A 17,845-nucleotide genomic window follows, 5' to 3' on the forward strand; every position below is an offset into this window, starting at 1 on the left:
AAGCTTAATCAAGTAAATTCATTTTTATTCATATAGCACCAATTCACAACACATATCTCAAGCCTGGTCCTCTCTTCACCAATCCCTTGATTATTAAGGGATTTGTATGAGAAGGATAATTTTGACATTGTACTCTTAATTTAACAGGGAGTCAATGAAGGAAAGCTAAAATAGGAGAAATATCTATTTTTTTTTAATTTGCACAACTGTTTTAGTCATATTAATGGAACTGATTTACTGACTTCTGCTGGTTAAACCTGTAAATTAACACCTGCCTCAGTAAACGACCAGAGTTACTTCCGTGTTCTTGACATTTTGTTTTGAAAAAGCGGAAGTGGCCGTATGTTCCTGTTGGTGAACTTGACACATGCGAGTCGCGTGGAGCAGCGTGTGACCCTGCTGCATATGGTTAATTTCTATAGTTTGTATCTTGACCGATAAAACCGCCTATACCCCCGGTTTTCCTCAGATTTCCCACCACGAAGCCAGTCCACGGTGTGGTTTAAAGAGCTTGGCAGTGGGCGGGGCTTCTCCCCTTACGTCAGCCGACTCGCGTCCACAAGTCGCTGCTGATTGGCGGAGAACAAGATTTCCGTCTTGTCATTGGCCGCTTGTTTCGTCAGTCACTATTTTTGTGACAAGCTTAAAAACATTAATCTCTGCACGGAAGCCATTTTTTTTTGCTCAATGCTCAGCTGGTTCGGACAGGGAGAATCGAACCGAAAACGACTAAACCTGGATATCTACCCGTTGTAAATCCGGGATCGGAACCTCAGCGGGCTCGGTTCCGGTCTCGGTTCCAGTACCTACAGAATGAAGGATTGTGTCTTTGGTTCGGTCCACTGGGCTAAGCTAGCAGTAGCAGCTAACCCCGGTAGATAAAGTAACCGAACACAAGTCAATCAGAACCGGACTAAGGTAACCAGAACCCGGATGGTGGCTTGGTGCTCGTGCCGGACGGCTCCAGGTGAAAGAGGAGGCTTTTTTTTTTCAGCCAGAACCGAACCCACTCCTGACGGAATAAATCTCAGCCAGTGCGCCTGGATCTCTGTTTTGATTCGGATACCCTGATCCGAACCGAACTCAGCTGCCCACAGCGATGACCGAACTCTCCGAGTCAACGGTCCGGACGGTTCTGCAGGTCCAAACACGGCTGCTGTCTCTCCACGCAGAGCTTTGGGTCGGCGTGTTCCGGTGAACGGATCGGAACCCCGAACCAGCTGCCTGGATCAGAACGTGTGGTTCCCGTTCATCGGGACCGGTGTAAAAGTTAGCGGGTTCTCAAAACCCCCAACTGGGGCCTTAAACGTTTGGACTCAGGATGGGACCAGAAGCCAGACTGGTTCTGAGTGTTCTCCTCGTCTGCTGCTGCTGCTCAGGTGAGAAGCACACCTGTATGACGGTTACGTGATCAGACCTGGTTCCGGTTCGGTAACAGCTGGAAAACATTCCTCATCAACATGTTGTTTAATGAACCAGAGGTGGGCGGTTCTGATCCTTTTTCTCCACATTTTGGGTTATTTCGCACCTTCACACCTGGTTCCGATACGGGAACAATCTCTGATTCAAAGGTTCTTTATTGCAATAAACAACGTGTGCTGATTTTTATTTATTTCACATTAGATCCTGCAAAGATAAAGAAGGTAAATTAGGCGATAAAAGGTTTGTGTCAGAGTCTGAGGGCTTTGATATCAGTCCCTTAGCCGCTGATATGAGCCGTGACAGATCACTCCTTCATGAATCACCGTAATGAGGAAATAAGTCACTTTTTGTGTAATGATTTAAGGCTCCGTTTGCTGAGATGTGCAGTTTGACGCTCCTGAGAGAGAGACGTGTGCAAACAGGCAATAACAGAACGCCACCATGATGGTTGATAATGACCTGAACTGAAAATCCGGTTCTCCTGCCTGAACGTTTTTGATCTAAACCGATCATCTCCCTCCGCCGGGTTCTCCATCGGTTCCTCAGATTAGCAGGGAAAAGGATGATTGGGAGTGAAGAAAAGTTTAACCTTTGCTCCTCCAGAATCTCCTTAAATTCTCTGTTTATGTGTCAGTAAAGGTTCAAGGCTTTTACTGGAACTTTGTCCCTTCAGTTCCTCCCCCAGAAAATGCAGTTTATTCAGCACTTTGGGCTGAATCCCATTTCCTGGGGTCACTCCCTCCTCTCCTTATCTGTTGGCTCGTCACTCAGGAAGTCGCTGCGGCTCTGAGAAACAGGACGTGATCACATCTTACTAATTTCAAATGCCTAAACGCCTGTATGTCCGTATATTGTTGTGTAACCAGGCATCACGCTGGTTCTGTGCTGGTGGAAGAACAAAAATATAATAAACCCCAGTTTTCTGGTGAAACACTAATCGGTTTAACCAAAGTGAATTATTGGATCATTTTTAGGTAACAATAAGCATACCCATTAAGCCCACCAAAATCTAAGTTTACATATTTTTCATAGACACTAAGATTGTTTATAAAGATGATAATTTGTTAAAATGATGGATTAATCGCTCATTTGAAAGTGTAGTCATTTACTTATCCATATTTTAAAGAACAAATTAAAGAAATGTTATGAATAAAGTCAAAAGTTAAATAACTTTGTTATAGATTATACTTCCTGTTCTGCTTGTCTGGTTGTTTTTTACACAATGCCAGTGTTGAAATCTGAAGTCAGAATCTGAAGTTTGGCAGATAAAATGGATTCTTATATCGACAACATACCAACAAATGTATATAAACATAAATTATATGATTTAGAGAAACACCTTTTCTAGAGAAAAAAAAAAACACTGCAATAAACTACACATTTTGATAGTTCACGTGGTACAATATTCTAAATTAAGAAATATTTAGTGATTATTTCTGTGATAATCTGCAGTAATAGTTTACGTAACTTATCAGAACGCTTAAAAGTACGCAGTGATTATTTTATCATTAAAACCATGTTAAACTAAAAAAAAAAAAGGTTTACATTTGTGAGCGAATTTCCAAATGCGGCTCTTATGTCTGAAAAGTCTAAATTGTTTAAGGATATGAATTAGTCTGCAGGATGTAATGCATATCAGTGGTGTAGAACTACCTGGACTGAAAAACATGTTAATTATTCAGGAGCCTTAATGCAAACAGGCTGTCTGCCTGTAGTATAATGTGTAATAGGGCTGGACGACATAGGATAAAAGCATATCGATAAAATAGAAATCATATCGATCGATATCGATAATTATCAAAACAATTCAAAATATACGTTTTAAGTGCATCCAGTCCTGGCCATTTTATGTTGTTTCTTAATTACCTTTTTTTATATGAATGGATTCACACACAACCCTTTATTCAACCAACATTTTACAAAAACTGTAACTTAAGTGTTAAAAAAGGAAAAAAGAAAATGTGTTCTCTGATGGAGCTTTCCTGGGTTTGTGATTGGTTGGGAGGATTAATGACTGTATATTAACCTACATGATGAGCTAGAATGTTCTTTTATTGAACTTTTTATTGACCCCCGTTTTTTATATTGAACCATACGTCTATCGATCAATATATACCGTTATCGTCCAGCCCTAATGCGTAAAATTTTTTTGTTTAATGCGACAGAAACTAGCTTTAGAAGACAAAAAAGTGAGAGACTAAGAGTTTCAGGGGCCAGAAAAAACTTTCTGAATAAAACCCTGTTGTTGAGACGGAAATAAGGAATTTTTCTTTCCTGCAGTAGCTGGACAGACTACTCATTCCTTCCTTCTTTGTGTCCTTCCTTCCTTCCCTCTGGCCTTTACCTCCTGCTTCCACGTTTAAAGCAAGTTCACAGTGGAAAGAAATGTAGGAAACCATAATTCTGGGAAAAAAGTGTTGTATCTTCTCCAAAGGGCATAAAGGACAGAGAACTCTGACTTAACTGTGAATATTGAGGTTTTACAGAGAAAATGTCGAGGAAATTGTAAATTCCTCTGATTTATCTGTGTTTTAGGGGTGTGTGGGGGTCTGTTTGTACCACAAGTTGTAACATTTGTATAAAATTGTACGTTTAGTCAATAAGAAATAAATTATCTGTGGTTAGTCTGTCCACTAACTCCTCCCTGGGAAAGTGTACACCTAGAAAACAAGTATTAGCTGGATAAAAACTATATTACTAGATTAATATATACTGTAGACAAGTGTTGGAGACGGTTGTCTGGGTGACAAACTAATCAAAAACCTTGATTTAAGGTAAATATCAGGTTATTTTAAGTCATTTTTGTAGCACTTATGTTAATTATAAAGGTCTTAACCCAGACCTGGTTCTGTAGGAGCTCCGATCGGTTCTTGCTCATCATTAACGGGCTGCAGCAGAAGTTCAGACCATTCAGAACCGGTTCCATCTGCAGGTGTCGGTGGGAAACATCTCAGCTCCTGAGTCCGGTTCTGCCCCCCTGTGATTAAGTCTGAGCTGGTTCTGACAGAACCCCCTCTGTTCTTTCAGGTGCCGCCCTGGGCCGCTCAGAGGCCCACAGATGTGTTTATTACACCGCCAGCGGCTCCTCGTCCGGCCCGTCGGATCCAGAGAGTCCGGGGAGCGGCGCCACGGTGAAGACCTGCTCCGGGGCGGAGGACAAGCGGCTGCACTGCTTCTCCACCTGGACCAACGTCTCTGGGGAGGTTAGGGTGGTCCAGCAGGGCTGCTGGCTGAACGACCTCAGCTGCCACAACAGGTGAGGAGACACTACCTGTCAGCGTGGGATCAGTCAGAGCCGGGCCCTGGTTCTGGTTCTGAGTTGTTCATTACGTGAACACAGCTTTGGACTGGTTCTGAGCCGTTCCACAGCCTGTGTTAGCGCTCGTTCTGCCACACACACACATTCCTGATGTTCTGACATTAAACCGGTTTTGGTCAGAATAACTAATGGACCTAGTCAAAGTATAGACTCTAAGGTCTATACTTTGACTAGGCCATTCCAACACGTTGCAGTGATTCCCTTTAAACCGCTCTGGTGGCTTTAGCGGGATGTTTCAGGTCATTTTCCTGCTGGAACTGATTAATTGTGGAACTTTAACTGGTTTCAAGTTCAAAATTGTGAAAATTCGGTATCAAAAGACTAAATTTTGCGTCCCACTATTCTAACAGGAACTTTAGTTCCTTTAACAAAATCCCAAAGTCCTGATTTAGTGTTGTTTCTTCAACTGTATATAAAGCCGTTGCTCTGCCCCCGTCTAAGGCAATCTATGCCCCCTACTATTATATTTATAATTCTTGATTTCAAAAAAGATCATTTCTACTTGTATGAATGAACTTTTTGTCTTTTAATTTGTTTGCTCGTGTGAATGTTTTTAACTAAGCAGAATGAAAGTGTGAGTAAGGTTGTAATTTTTAGTATATATGTCAAACCACTTGTTAATATTGTTAGTCAGTGTTACTCTATAAAGAACATCAATTTTCATGTTAATATTATTTAATAATGAGCTTCCCCACGACATTCTAGATCAGTTAAAAAAAAATAAAGCAAATTGTTTTTTCTTCATTCTTTGCTTAATGATTGAAATTCATTAGTGAGATAAATAATAAGTTAATTGATTGTGTTAGAGATTAGTAAAGTGAAATTAATCTCCTATTGAAGAGTCAAAAGTAGGATTCTGAGAATAAATATATTGATGGTATATTTATCTCAATAATTTTAATTTAGAATAATTAATACACAAGATATTACATTAGGGCTTATTGACTTTTTTAAAGTAAATGTCTTCATTTAGTTTTTTTGCTAACCATGCTAATGCTAACTATGCTAGTCAGTCACAATTACAAATCACATGACTTGCTGTGACTCTTTTGTTAACACTACAGGAAGGCAGAATTAACACAGTTTGGTAAACAGGTGCAAGCATTGAATCCTGGATTACAGACATTTCTTTTGGAGAAAATACAAATTTTGTCTAAAAGTGAATTCACAAAGTGAATAAAAAATCTGATAGAACTTATTGCTCTGGTTGATCAGCTGGTCACTGTGTTCACACGCTGAAGATGATGATGATGATGATGTGTCCTTGTTCTCCTTCCTCCACCAGGAGTGAGTGTGTGGAGATGGCTGAAGCTCCTGAAGTCTTCTTCTGTTGCTGCAACGCCAGTTTGTGCAACATGAAGTTCTCCCACAGACCCAGGATCAGCGAGCCGCCGCCAACGCGTAAGAGACACCTGCTGCCGTCTTTAGCCTGGCTCAGATTGACGATAGCTGTGTTGATCAGACCTGCAGACTGGTTCTAGTTCCTCTGAACCTGCACAGGAACTAATCCGTAATCTTGTTTTATTCAAACATAAAGTGTGACTAAAATGAGATTAAAGAAATAATAAATGTAAAAGCAGAGCTAAAACACATAGATTTTTCCCTTTGAGCATCTCAGTCTGAATACTGTCAGTCACACCACAGACCAGAGGCACCACCATGTAGGAGAGAACAACCTGCCGGGGTTCTAGTTTCTGCTCCACCTTCTGGCCTGGTGTGGTTAAATCAACGTTTTTCCTAAAATTACCTCGTCGACGTAATTCTCCAACCATGACGTTGCCACCACCCAAACTAAATCACGTTTGGCCACATTTTCTGTCCTAATGTTGCCGTCATGAGGTGCAATATTGATCTTTTCAGGCTCGTCTTTAATGAAAAATATCAATGGCAAGAAATAACATAATTTTCCTTTGATGACATCATGATTATGACCTAATTCCCTAGTAATGTCATCACCACTACTATGTCCTGCCAGCCGATCATCATCCCAGCATCCTAAGACACCAACAGGACATGGTTTTCACCTCCCTACATCATCTCCCCTGATTAAATCATCTTATGTCCCGTCTCTTGGGTTCCAGTCCAGCTGTGCGTCCGCTCACGTCTAACAGCCGTTCTCCTCCTTCTCCACAGCGACCAGCGTCCCCCCCCAGCTGCCGTTGAAGCCTCTGATCTGGTCCACGGTTTCCATCGTGACCATCAGCGGAGCCGTCCTGCTCTCCTTCTGGATGTACAGACGGCACAGGAGGCCCTACCCACCTGTGCTGCTGCCCACACAGGTGAGTCCACCTGCAGCCGTGGCCGACCATAATCTCTTCTTCGGACCCTGTGGAGCCGACGGAGGAAGTCCTTATAGCGCACTGAATCGTAGACTGTAGAAACGTTGTTTTACTTCCAGATCTGTCTTTTTATACAGCCTGTACGTACACTGCCTCGCCAAAAATAAAGTCGCCACCTGAATTTAACTAAGCAAATAGGTACAAGCCTCCCGTTGGATAATTACTGCATGGGCAATTATGTTCCAGCCGGCAAAAAGTTATTTAACCCCAAGTTACTTCTCATTTCTTAAAACACCAATTTTAACGACACATCCGGCGGTGGTGGGAAAATATGTCTGTCGGTTTCAGAAGGGTCAAGTCATTGGCATGAATCAAGCAGAGAAAACATCTGAGGAGGTTGCAGAAACGACCAAAATTGGTTTAAGAACGCATAAAAACTGGAAGGATAGTGGGGACCTGTCGTGTTCAGGGTAAATGTTGCTGGAAGTGATTTACCCATCATGCCTGGTGTCTGCTGTACCAGCCTGTGGGGGCAGCGCTATGATCTGGGGTTGCTGCAGCTGCTCAGGTCCAGGTTCAGCTCAAAGAATGAGGTCAGCTGACTACCTGAATGCGTTGAATTATTATTGCAAATATTTTCTTCCCTGAGGGTACGGGCAAAATTCCAAGATGACAATGCCAGGATTCATCAGGCTTGAAATGTGAAAGAGTGGTTCAGGGAGCAGGAGACATCATTTTCACTCATGGATTGGCCTCCAGAGTCCAGACCTTAACCCCATTGAGAATCTTTGGGATGCGCTGGAGAAGTTTTTGCACAGCAGGCAGACTCTACCATCATCAATGCAGGATCCTGGTGAAAGATTAATGCAACACTGGGTGGAAATACATTTTGTGACACTGCTGAAGCTTATTGTAATAATGCCACAGGGAATGTGTGCCGTAATCAAAGGTAAAGGTGGTCCAATGAATTATTAGTGTCTGACCATTTTTCTCTTTTCTTGGCCTGGCAGTGTAAAATATTTTGAGCATAGATAATCTTTGGCTCAAATTATGTATTTTATTAACCACAGAACTAAGTTTAATCTCCACTTCTGAAAAGGTCTGCGTGCTGATTTCTTTTTAAGCATTAGTCACAATCCTCCTTTATGGTAATTTATGGTAAACAAACAGGTTTTGGGTTCAGGAGAAGAATCTCGAAGCTGCAGGCGCCCGTTGCTCCAATAAACCCAACGTTTGACAGGTTCCCTCCTCGTGTTAAACGCTGTTTTCAACACCTGATCATAACTTTGTTTGATGCTCCAGGAGTCCTGTCACTCTACACTGTTGTTATTGGCACCGACTGGGTCTTCTTGGTTCAGTTCAAACTTGTAAAATCTTTTATGATTGTCGGCTCTTGAACTGGGAACTCGGTGCTGACTTACAAAGTTGAGTTCTCCGCACCATGGAGCTGCCAGATTGTGACTTTTTAGTTTCCACGAGATGCGGCTGAAGAGCCATGTTGGTAGAAATGTAAAAACCACAGAAGAAGAAAAAATGGCAGGCAGCAGAGTACTGTTGACTCTTCTGGACTTACCCACGGTTGGGCAAAGATTTTTCCAAAGTTACCGTAATAAACAACAGCGGAACCTCTTCTCCTGTCTGTAGGAAAACTTTACTCTCCCATCTCAAAGGTTTAATAGTTGCAGCAGATTTTAGGAATACAGTGTGAGTTTCAAAGAACATAGCACCACTAGTGGCACGGAGTGGGAATTACACCATTTTTTAAGTTTCTGTTGCTGCTCGGTTAACAGAGCTTGTAATTAGATGATTGCCGTGTGAACGGGATCTCAGTCCTGAGCTTCTGGTGGTTGTGTGACCAGAGGTGGTAGAGTCAGCAGCTCAGAGCCCCCAGCGATGATTAAAAGCCGACTCTGACTGTGTGACCTCCTCTTTGTGTTTGTGCCTCTCAGAACGTCTTCCACATTCTGATGGAGGTAAGAACTGTCGGCTCCCTCTCACCTCCTCTCTGTGTTTAAACGCTGCTCACTGCCATGCTGCCTGTCCTTGTCTTGCACTGATGTCTCCACCTGCTGCACAGAGGACGATGGTGCATGAAGCCCAGCTCGGTTATTCAGGGGAAATGACTCCGATCTGATTGGTCCCAACTCACCTAGATCTTCTGGTTTCCATGTTTCCTTTAGGACCCTGGTCCCATGCCCCCCTCCCCCGTCTTGGGTCACAGGCCTGTGCAGCTGCTGGAGGTCAAAGCCAGGGGGCGCTTTGGCTGTGTGTGGAAGGCTCAGCTGCTCAGTGAACATGTTGCTGTGAAGATCTTCCCCGTCCAGGTGAGTCTAGTAATGATGGCTTATCATTACCTCCCAGACACGCTGTGCTTTAACGTTGTCTGGGTTGGAGCAGCTTCGTCTTTGACTCTGAGTTTCCGTCCCTGTGTGTGTCCAGGAACGTCAGTCGTGGCAGACGGAGTATGAGATCTACAGCCTGAGTGGAATGAAGCACGAAAACCTGCTGCAGTTCATCGGAGCCGAGAAACGAGGCTGCAACGCTGAGCTGGAGCTGTGGCTCATTACTGCGTACCATCACAGGGTAAAACGATGCCCCCTGCTGGGTGGTTGGGGTTCTGCAACAAATGTGTAGAATGTGGACACCTGCTGGTGATACAGGGTACTGCAGCAATTAGAATACCAGCCACAGCCAAGTAGGCACATCTGCAACAAGTGAAGGTGCAGCCAAAGTTAAGCAAATCATAGAGATTATATACGTAGACACCTCATTATGTGCTTAAGTGCATCATGTGTCGCCGCCATATTGAATGGGTCTCTCCTACAGGAATAAATGCCAAGAGAGCAACTATGCCTTTATTTTGTGCAGCTTCAAAGCCTGATTGGAGGATGAAAATGAGTGTTTACTCTGACTTAATAAGACAATTTAGAGTTTTTTTTCCCATATGAAGTTCATTACAATGATCTGTTTTTTTTAGTTATCTGGTAATACCAGTTAAAGGGACTGCTTTCTGAATTTTTTTAAGCTATTGAAATAAAGGAATCTTGATGAACTGACTTCATAGATGAAGTTTTTATTTGTAGTTTCTTACCTAAAAACATCTTAAAACTACTTTTTGCGACAATTTAAGGATATAAAATCAATACATTTGTACACTCACCTCCTTACTCCTGCTGACGGAGGATCTTGCTTCACTGCTCACAACCTTTAGCAATCCCTGGGCTTGTTGAAAAGTCCTAACCAAGACCAGGACCTTTTATTCGTGAAACCAAAGCCCCGGGAATCTGAAAATCCTTGTTTAAATTTGCATTGAAACGCGCGCTGGGCTTTTCAAAAGCAATGGGAGAGTGCCCATTATACATACATACAATAAATTAGCTTGGGACATCACGGCTTTCACAGCACAAATTAGTAAAAACGATTGCAAACAGCAAAATGTCCACAGTTGTATGATTAATGTATGTTTTTTTTCCTAAATTTGCTCACTTTATCAGTGTGACACAAACTTCTATTGAATCTCAGATTCATCTCAGTATCCTGATGAATGAATAACTCTCACTAAGATACAAACAAAATATAGTGAATTTTTGTTTTCAAGTTCTATTTAAGATCCAATTATTTAGTTGATAGCTTGCAGCAAACCGCAAAAAGCAAACAACACTCCCATCTTCTGGACAATCAGGGAACTGCAGCATTAACAATGCTGACCTACAGAATATGGAAGTGGTCTTGATGTAAAGACCTAGTTGGATGTTTTGTCTCTTACCTGCTGTAAAAGTGACAAACTTTCACGTACAACGTATTTATGTCATGCTTTAGCAAAAAGATCCAACAGATCCCTGTTACCGTTACCATATGTGATCGTCCTCTGTCCTCAGGGCTCCGTCTGTGACTACCTGAAAGCCAACATCCTCTCCTGGTCTGAGCTTTGCCTCATCGCTCAGACGATGTCTCGGGGTCTGGCCTACCTGCATACGGACGTACCTGGACACAAACCCTCCATTGCTCACAGGTAGGTAGGGTGTAACATCCAGACTAGGGCTGAACGATTTTGGAAAATAATCTAATTGCGATTTTTTTTCTTAATATTGCGATTTAATGCAATTATTTTTTTTTTCCCAGTTTAATTTATCATGTCTTTTTAAACATATACAAACAACAAATCATTTTGTTTCCTCGCTGTGCAGATTAGGTGCTAAAAGACCCGCAGCATCTAAACTCAGAGCAGTAATGATTGCGTTCTGCCTACAATATATTTCAACCAAAATTGCAATTTTGACTTTTCTCTGCGTTAACCACAAGCAACAAAAATGGTCTCTAAATAAAGATGTTTGTAAACAAGGACTATTCAAAACAAGAACTTTTAATGTTTCTATTGATCAGAATATTATTCAAGAGAACAGCTTTTAGTTGATTTGGACATCAATCCTTGTTGAACATAAAGTGCAACCAACAAGCAAGTCTATGTATTAAACTGATTGACCAGAACTTAATGCTATGTATGATTATATAAACTCTAAAACAAGTAATAAAATTAGATTATCTCACTGCTGCAACTATCTCTTCCCTTCCACGTGGAGGCAAACCCACTTTAAACATTTTACCAACACCTAATGGACGTGTCTAATTCCCTAATTGTTACATAGCCAAAAATTGCAGACTCTGCGATTTGGAAATTGCGTTTTTTTTTAAATTGCGATTATATTGAAAATGCGATTAATTGTTCAGCCCTAATCCAGACACATGGGTCAACCCACGGAAGACAGCCGTTTTCAGTCTTCTTGTTCTCGCAGGGACATTAAGACTAAGAACATCCTCCTGAAGTCTGACCTGACGGCTTGCCTCGCTGACTTTGGCCTCGCTCTGAGATTTGAGACTGGAAAACCTTTGGTGGCGGCGCATAGACACGTAAGTCCTCCAGAGAACGTTCTGAATTTATAATCTGTAATGATCAGAACCTGCAGGTATAAAGATTACAGTATTAACTATTCAAAGTGTTGGTCTCTGTGATACTTGAGCTCCTCTTCAAAGCTGTTCAGGATCACTTTCTTCAGTTCTATTAAAACAAAAAAAAACTTTTGTGTCTTTTACGATCTCTGATGTTCACTGTTGCTGTTTCAGGTGGGGACCCGGCGCTACATGGCCCCTGAGGTCCTGGAAGGGGCCATCAATCTCCAGAGAGACGTTTTTCTGAGGATAGACATGTACGCCGTGGGCCTGGTGCTGTGGGAGCTCGCCTCGCGCTGCAAGGCTGCTGACGGTAACCAAACACCACCAGACTGGTTGGGCTGCAGCGTTTAAACCGGACAGGAGTTTAAGAGTTTAACGGTTCGGTTATTAGAACCAGCCTCCATCAGAACCAAACAGACTAAATCACACTAAGGTATGCTTTCAGCCTGGACCTTTAAGAGCCGCAGCCTGTTAAGTAGAGCAGGGGTCACCAACCTTTTGGAAACTGAGAGCTACTTAATTGGTGCTGCGTCATACGAAGAGCTTTGAAATAGAAGAGTCAGAGCTCACCTTAACTTTATGTACACTCAACAAAAATATAAATGCAACACGTTTGGTTTTGATCCCATTTTTTTGAGATGAACTCAAAGATGTAAAACTTTTTTCACATACACAATATCACCATTTCCCTCAAATATTGTTCACGAACCAGTCTAAATCTGTGATAATGAGCACTTCTCCTTTGCTGAGATAATCCATCCCACCTCACAGGTGGCCATATCAATGCTAATAAGACACCATGCTTAGTGCACAGGTGTGCCTTAGACTGCCCACAATAAAAAGCCACTTTTTTCTGAACAATATTTGAGGGAAATGGTGATATTGTGTATGTGAAAAAAGTTTAGATCTTTGAGTTCATCTCATAAAAATGGGAGAAAAACCAAAAGTCTTGTGTTTTATATTTTTGTTGAGTGTAAAATAAACATATTTTTCATGCTTTGTTATCGATATTGTTGTTTTTAAAGGAGAAGTCCGGTCAAAATCAGAATTCAAACTGCTGAAAGTACTTTAAATATAAAACTACTACATACTGTGCAAAAAATTATACGTTTTTTTAATTATGAATAATTTTCATTTAATCATGTTTATGTGGAGGAAACCATCTTGGTCAAGAATAGTACTGTCAACTCCCATTTTTTGACGTCACTCGGCGGACCCGCAGTTGAGCAAGTTTCAACGCTCTGTTTGTCACGGCGCACTATTTTCCAACATGGCGACGACTGGTGCTCTGTACGAAGCAGAGAGTGATGAAGTACTTAGTGACAGAGTGATGAGAGTTCCGTGGAGCTATCATCATCTGATAGCAATATGGATTTTTTTTAGAAGAGTTTCTTGACAGAAACCGGACTTTTGACGGAATCCAGCGTACCTATTTCCAGTGCAAACTCAGTCGGGTCCTACAGTATATATGTATACACGCGTGTGTGTGTGTGCGTGTGTGTGTGTGTGTGTGTGTGTGTGTGTGTGTGTGTGCGCTCCGCCGCAGCACGGCTTTTCCGGCGCTGCAGCGGAGCGCACACAACCACACACACAACCACACACACAGTGGAGGAGAGATCGCGCTGAAGTGACTTAAGTTATATATTTTCCCTCTAGTAAATAGGGCAGGTGGTCATTATTGTATAAATATTAAAATATAAGAGCGTTCCAGCACATGCTGGGGCGGAGGGATACCACATCACATGTGGTATCCCTCCGCCCCTTTGCTCGGTGACCATCCCCGCAAATTCTAAATAAAAAATTCTAAAATAAAAAATAACTTACTGAAAATCCTCGCTCTCATGTCATGTTCAAAACATTCTTCTTCAAAATGGTCACTGCATATGACGTGTTTTCTCTCTGGCCAGAAGTTAGATGGCAAATCCGCTCTGTTCAAGTTGGCAATCCAGCAACGAGCCTGGTGGCTCATGAATCGGGAAGTTGAAATAAGCAATGTTTTTTCCACTTTTACCAGTTGTGTTGGAACATCCGATGGCCATGCACGTGAGCATTGTTGCTTCAGCAAAAGCTCTTGGGAATGTCAGTGGTGAAGTCCTCTGGAAATCCGAAATAATTATTGATGATCGCAGCTATGTAGAACGGCTCCTATTGACTTTGCATGGAAAGCGGAGAGAAATGCTGTCGCTGCTTCCGCTTTTCCACGCCCCAGGATGTGATGTCAAACGCCCCTTACTGCCCAAATATGGGCAGTAATGTCAGCCCCCATACACAGTGATTCAGACGACAATTTATGTTTTTATTTTCTTATTGATTAAAGATAAGTTCATTAAATAACCACAAACGTATTAGTTTTAGTTATAGCTAATGATACCCTGATTTTTCCTTGTTGACCGGACTTCCCCTTTAAATCTATATAAATGTTTATAAATGCCGTTTGTGACTAAACGGGTAGAGGAACAGAATAAATTAAAGTTTTAGATGAAGCTCACTGGCGGGTTGTGCTGTTTTTAGAACAGACTCATGGGCGCCACATGTGATCCTCAGTGGCTACCTGGTGCTTCTAGGTGATCCCTGATGTGGACTGTAGAGATGCAGAAGATAAGAAATTCCTCCATTGTCCCACAGTGGAGAAATCTGGGGGTGACAGTGGCAAAGACAAAGTTACACACAATTTATAGTAATGAACAACAATTCAATTCAGTTTTATTTATATAGCGCCAATTCATGATACATGTCATCTCAAGGCACTTTCCAAAGTCAAATTCAATCAAATTATACAGATTGGATCAGAAAGTTTCCTCTCTAAGGAAACCCAGCAGATTGCATCAAGTCTTCCTCCTGAAAGAGCGTAGAGCCACAGTGGACAGTCGTCTGCATTGTTGATGGCTTTGCAGCAATCCCTCATACTGAGCATGCATGAGGCGACAGTGGAGAGGAAAACTCCCCTTTAACAGGGAGGAAAACCTCCAGCAGAACCAGAACCAGGCTCAGTGTGAACGCTCATCTGCCTCGACCCACTGGGGGTTAGAGATGAGAACAATCTAATCTAATCTAAAGTTAGTTCTAGAATAACAGAGAATGAGCTTTATTGAAAAGGCCAAAATAAAAGTAAAAAAAAAAAAATTACCAGAGCAATTGTAGCACAATTATAGATGATTTGCCATACTCTGGTAAAAAAAAAAGATTAAATATTCACACTTAACACAGAAAAAAGGAGAATACTGTGAATAAATCATCTCTAGTCTGAGCCCATAACGGGTTTCCTTTATATGACTGGTTATTTAACCATATCAGACTTAGAACATTAGTGGTTCTGACTAACCTGAGTTCAGAATGAGAGGAACAGTTTCAGACCAGATGAGCAGACTTCAGGCTCTCAAAGCGTTCGGTAGGACCTGTTGTGGGGCTGATGGGAAATAATTCTGTAAGCAGGTTATGTAGTATGTTGCCCTGTCCCGGTTCTGTCCCGGTAACGGTGCCGTGGTTCTGCTCCCTGTCCAGCTCCCGTGGACGAGTACACGCTGCCGTTTGAGGAGGAGGTGGGCCAGCATCCGTCGCTGGAGGACATGCAGGAGGTGGTGGTCAACAAGAAGCTGAGGCCGACCCTGAGGGAGTGCTGGCGGAAACACGCGGTGAGTCACACTACGGTACCCAGCATGCACCACTGTGACATACTCTAGCTGGTTCGGCTGCTGAGCGTGTTTGTCTCCCTGCAGGGTCTGGCTGTGCTCTGTGAGACCATCGAGGAGCTCTGGGACCACGAGGCCGAGGCCCGCCTGTCTGCCGGCTGCGTGGAGGAGCGTGTGGCGCACATGCAGCGGCAGACCAACGCCACTGCTCCCGAGGACCTCGTCACGGTCGTTACCATGGTAACCAACACGGACTACCCCCCGAAGGAGTCCGGCCTCTGATGAGGAGCATGGCACTACAGAGTAAAAGACTTGTGGGTGATGATGGTGGTGGTGGAGGGCCTGACGGATGTCAGAGGGAAACCGAGACCTGCTCCAGGTTTGAAGCAGTTCCTGGTCCGGTCAGATACCCTGAGGGGTATTAAATGTTGGGCTAACGCTAACCGGTGGTGAAATAAGTGGAATAAAGGTGTCGTCCAGGTGAATTATTGCCCTGGAAGCAGAGCGTCTCGCTGCTGAAGACGTTTTCTGTGAACCCACCTGCAGACAAGTTTTCCTCATCTACAGGAACCCGGAGGAACCCAAACTTCAGGAACCTTCATATTCCTGTCGGACGTCTGCTGCTCAGTTCAAGAACTGACTTTAAGGGTTTTTTCAGGACCAGCGTCTCAGGATGTCTTCAGGTGTTTTACGAACTAAATTATTTATTGATGATCTGTGAAAATAATCAGCGTCTGTTCTGCAGAACACAGCTGACTTTATTTTATAGTTTTAATACAATCCACCGAGTCTGTGACAAAACAATCCAAACGTCTCCAGTGTTTGTAAAACAATAAAAATACAGTTTTTAAAAAGTCATGCCTTTCATTCTCTTTTTTACTGGTGTTGCAACAGCGCCCCCTTCTGTCAGATTTGAAATGTTAAGATTTAACAGAGGGTTCAGGGTGAGACATCAAGAGCCTGGTTTTCAAAAGGTTTGTACTTATTAAAACAGCTACGAAGTGATTAGTTTGTTCAAAGTAAACCAGGATCAGAGCAACAGAGAACAAACTTGTCTGAGTTCCTTCATTAATATTTAGATCAAATGCTAATGAACAATTCAGTTATAGGAGGTAACATGAAAATATGAACACGCTCCAAAGCTGGAACAGAACTGGCGCAGCATATTCTGAATATTCATATTCTGATCTGAAGACAGAAGAAGGACAGAGAGTCTCTGCATGTGAACAAACATTGACTGTTAGAATAACAGCAGCAGAATCATTTCAGTGGGGAAAACACGCAGCGAGCGGGACGCGCTATTAATTTTAATACGCCAAGGCGTAAAATACCAAACCTGATCCTAAACATTGTGGCATGCTTGTAAATAAACAAAGCTGGTTAATAAACGCCCCCTACACTGACTGTAGGCTGTAAAGACGTTAAATCATCGTGAAAAAAACTATTTTACTATACTGTTAAAGAGACGCTGTGGAGACGCTGGGAGTAGGGAGGGGCGCTGAAGACGTCTCACTGCGCAGGGGGGCTGGTGTCTGTATCCAGCGGTCAATGGGGGAGAGGCTGAGTAAATGTGGATAGACCTATGGTTTATTACTTTATTTTAATTAGTTCTTATTATTACCTCCAACGACTGGATCTCTACTCTGCTGTCGCATCTGACATGACCATCAGCGGACTGGGACAATAACTCAGGCCGGGAATCTCATACCATCTCAGGCCACGCCTCCACCTGCAGAACCTTGAAACCTGCAGGTGTGTTTATGGTCTTAAGGTTCCTGAAGGTTCCTGCTCTGACTCCATATTGCTGCTGTTCACCACCTCCATGCCAGCAGGACCTGGTGCAGCACTACGTCTATTCCCTGAACTGACACTGGTTCTTGTGAAAACATCAATTAAAAACCCACTTAATGTTTTCTTACTATTTAAAGCATTGGCTATATTCACATTACAACAAATATATTTCTAAACTCAATGGGATTTTACCAGGTTAAACAAAGTAAAATACAATAATATAACAATGATTTTCTGTCATGCCTATCCCTCATTAACCTGACTCATGCCAGACGTATGTTGCTCCGCCTAGCTCCACTCACATACATCTGGGACATCTTCCATAGAAAGTGATTTCTCCAACCAATTTTATTGTCTAGCCAATCAGGACGCAGGGCTGGCATTTCATAGATGTGACGTAGTGGAGAAGCGACCATGACGTGAGACTGTTTTGATAGCAATGGCGGCTCGTCGAG

The 17,845-nt window shown here is 42.6% G+C and overlaps 1 protein-coding gene across 2 annotated transcripts; it reads left to right on the forward strand.

Moving 5' to 3' along the window:
* The first annotated feature begins 635 nt into the window (after positions 1-635).
* Positions 636-16,457, forward strand: LOC118562583 (activin receptor type-2A-like). 2 transcript variants are annotated; one of them, XM_036135021.1, is made up of 12 exons: positions 636-1,379; positions 4,450-4,678; positions 6,027-6,142; positions 6,875-7,020; positions 8,970-8,993; positions 9,201-9,344; positions 9,460-9,603; positions 10,899-11,032; positions 11,814-11,928; positions 12,142-12,280; positions 15,472-15,602; positions 15,687-16,457. In XM_036135021.1, exons 1-12 carry the CDS (start codon positions 1,322-1,324, stop codon positions 15,879-15,881), a joined length of 1,575 nt encoding a protein of 524 aa, XP_035990914.1. In that variant the 5' UTR covers positions 636-1,321; the 3' UTR covers positions 15,882-16,457. The 2 variants fall into 2 exon arrangements, with proteins under 2 accessions (XP_035990914.1, XP_035990915.1); XM_036135022.1 differs by lacking the exon at positions 8,970-8,993 and having other exon boundaries at positions 637-1,379.
* Positions 16,458-17,845: the final 1,388 nt, after the last annotated feature.

This window comes from Fundulus heteroclitus, unplaced genomic scaffold (genome assembly GCF_011125445.2).
Source record: "Fundulus heteroclitus isolate FHET01 unplaced genomic scaffold, MU-UCD_Fhet_4.1 scaffold_98, whole genome shotgun sequence".
NCBI classification, from domain to species: Eukaryota; Metazoa; Chordata; class Actinopteri; order Cyprinodontiformes; family Fundulidae; genus Fundulus; species Fundulus heteroclitus.

What these genes read in the sequence shown, in the direction of transcription:
- LOC118562583 (XM_036135021.1), top strand. Translation starts at nt 1,322, where the DNA reads ATGGGACCAGAAGCCAGACTGGTTCTGAGTGTTCTCCTCGTCTGCTGC. An exon ending in TGAAGATCTTCCCCGTCCAG is followed by an intron (nt 9,345 to 9,459) that starts GTGAGTCTAGTA and finishes GTGTGTGTCCAG; the next exon opens with GAACGTCAGTCGTGGCAGAC. An exon ending in TGGTGGCGGCGCATAGACAC is followed by an intron (nt 11,929 to 12,141) that starts GTAAGTCCTCCA and finishes TTGCTGTTTCAG; the next exon opens with GTGGGGACCCGGCGCTACAT.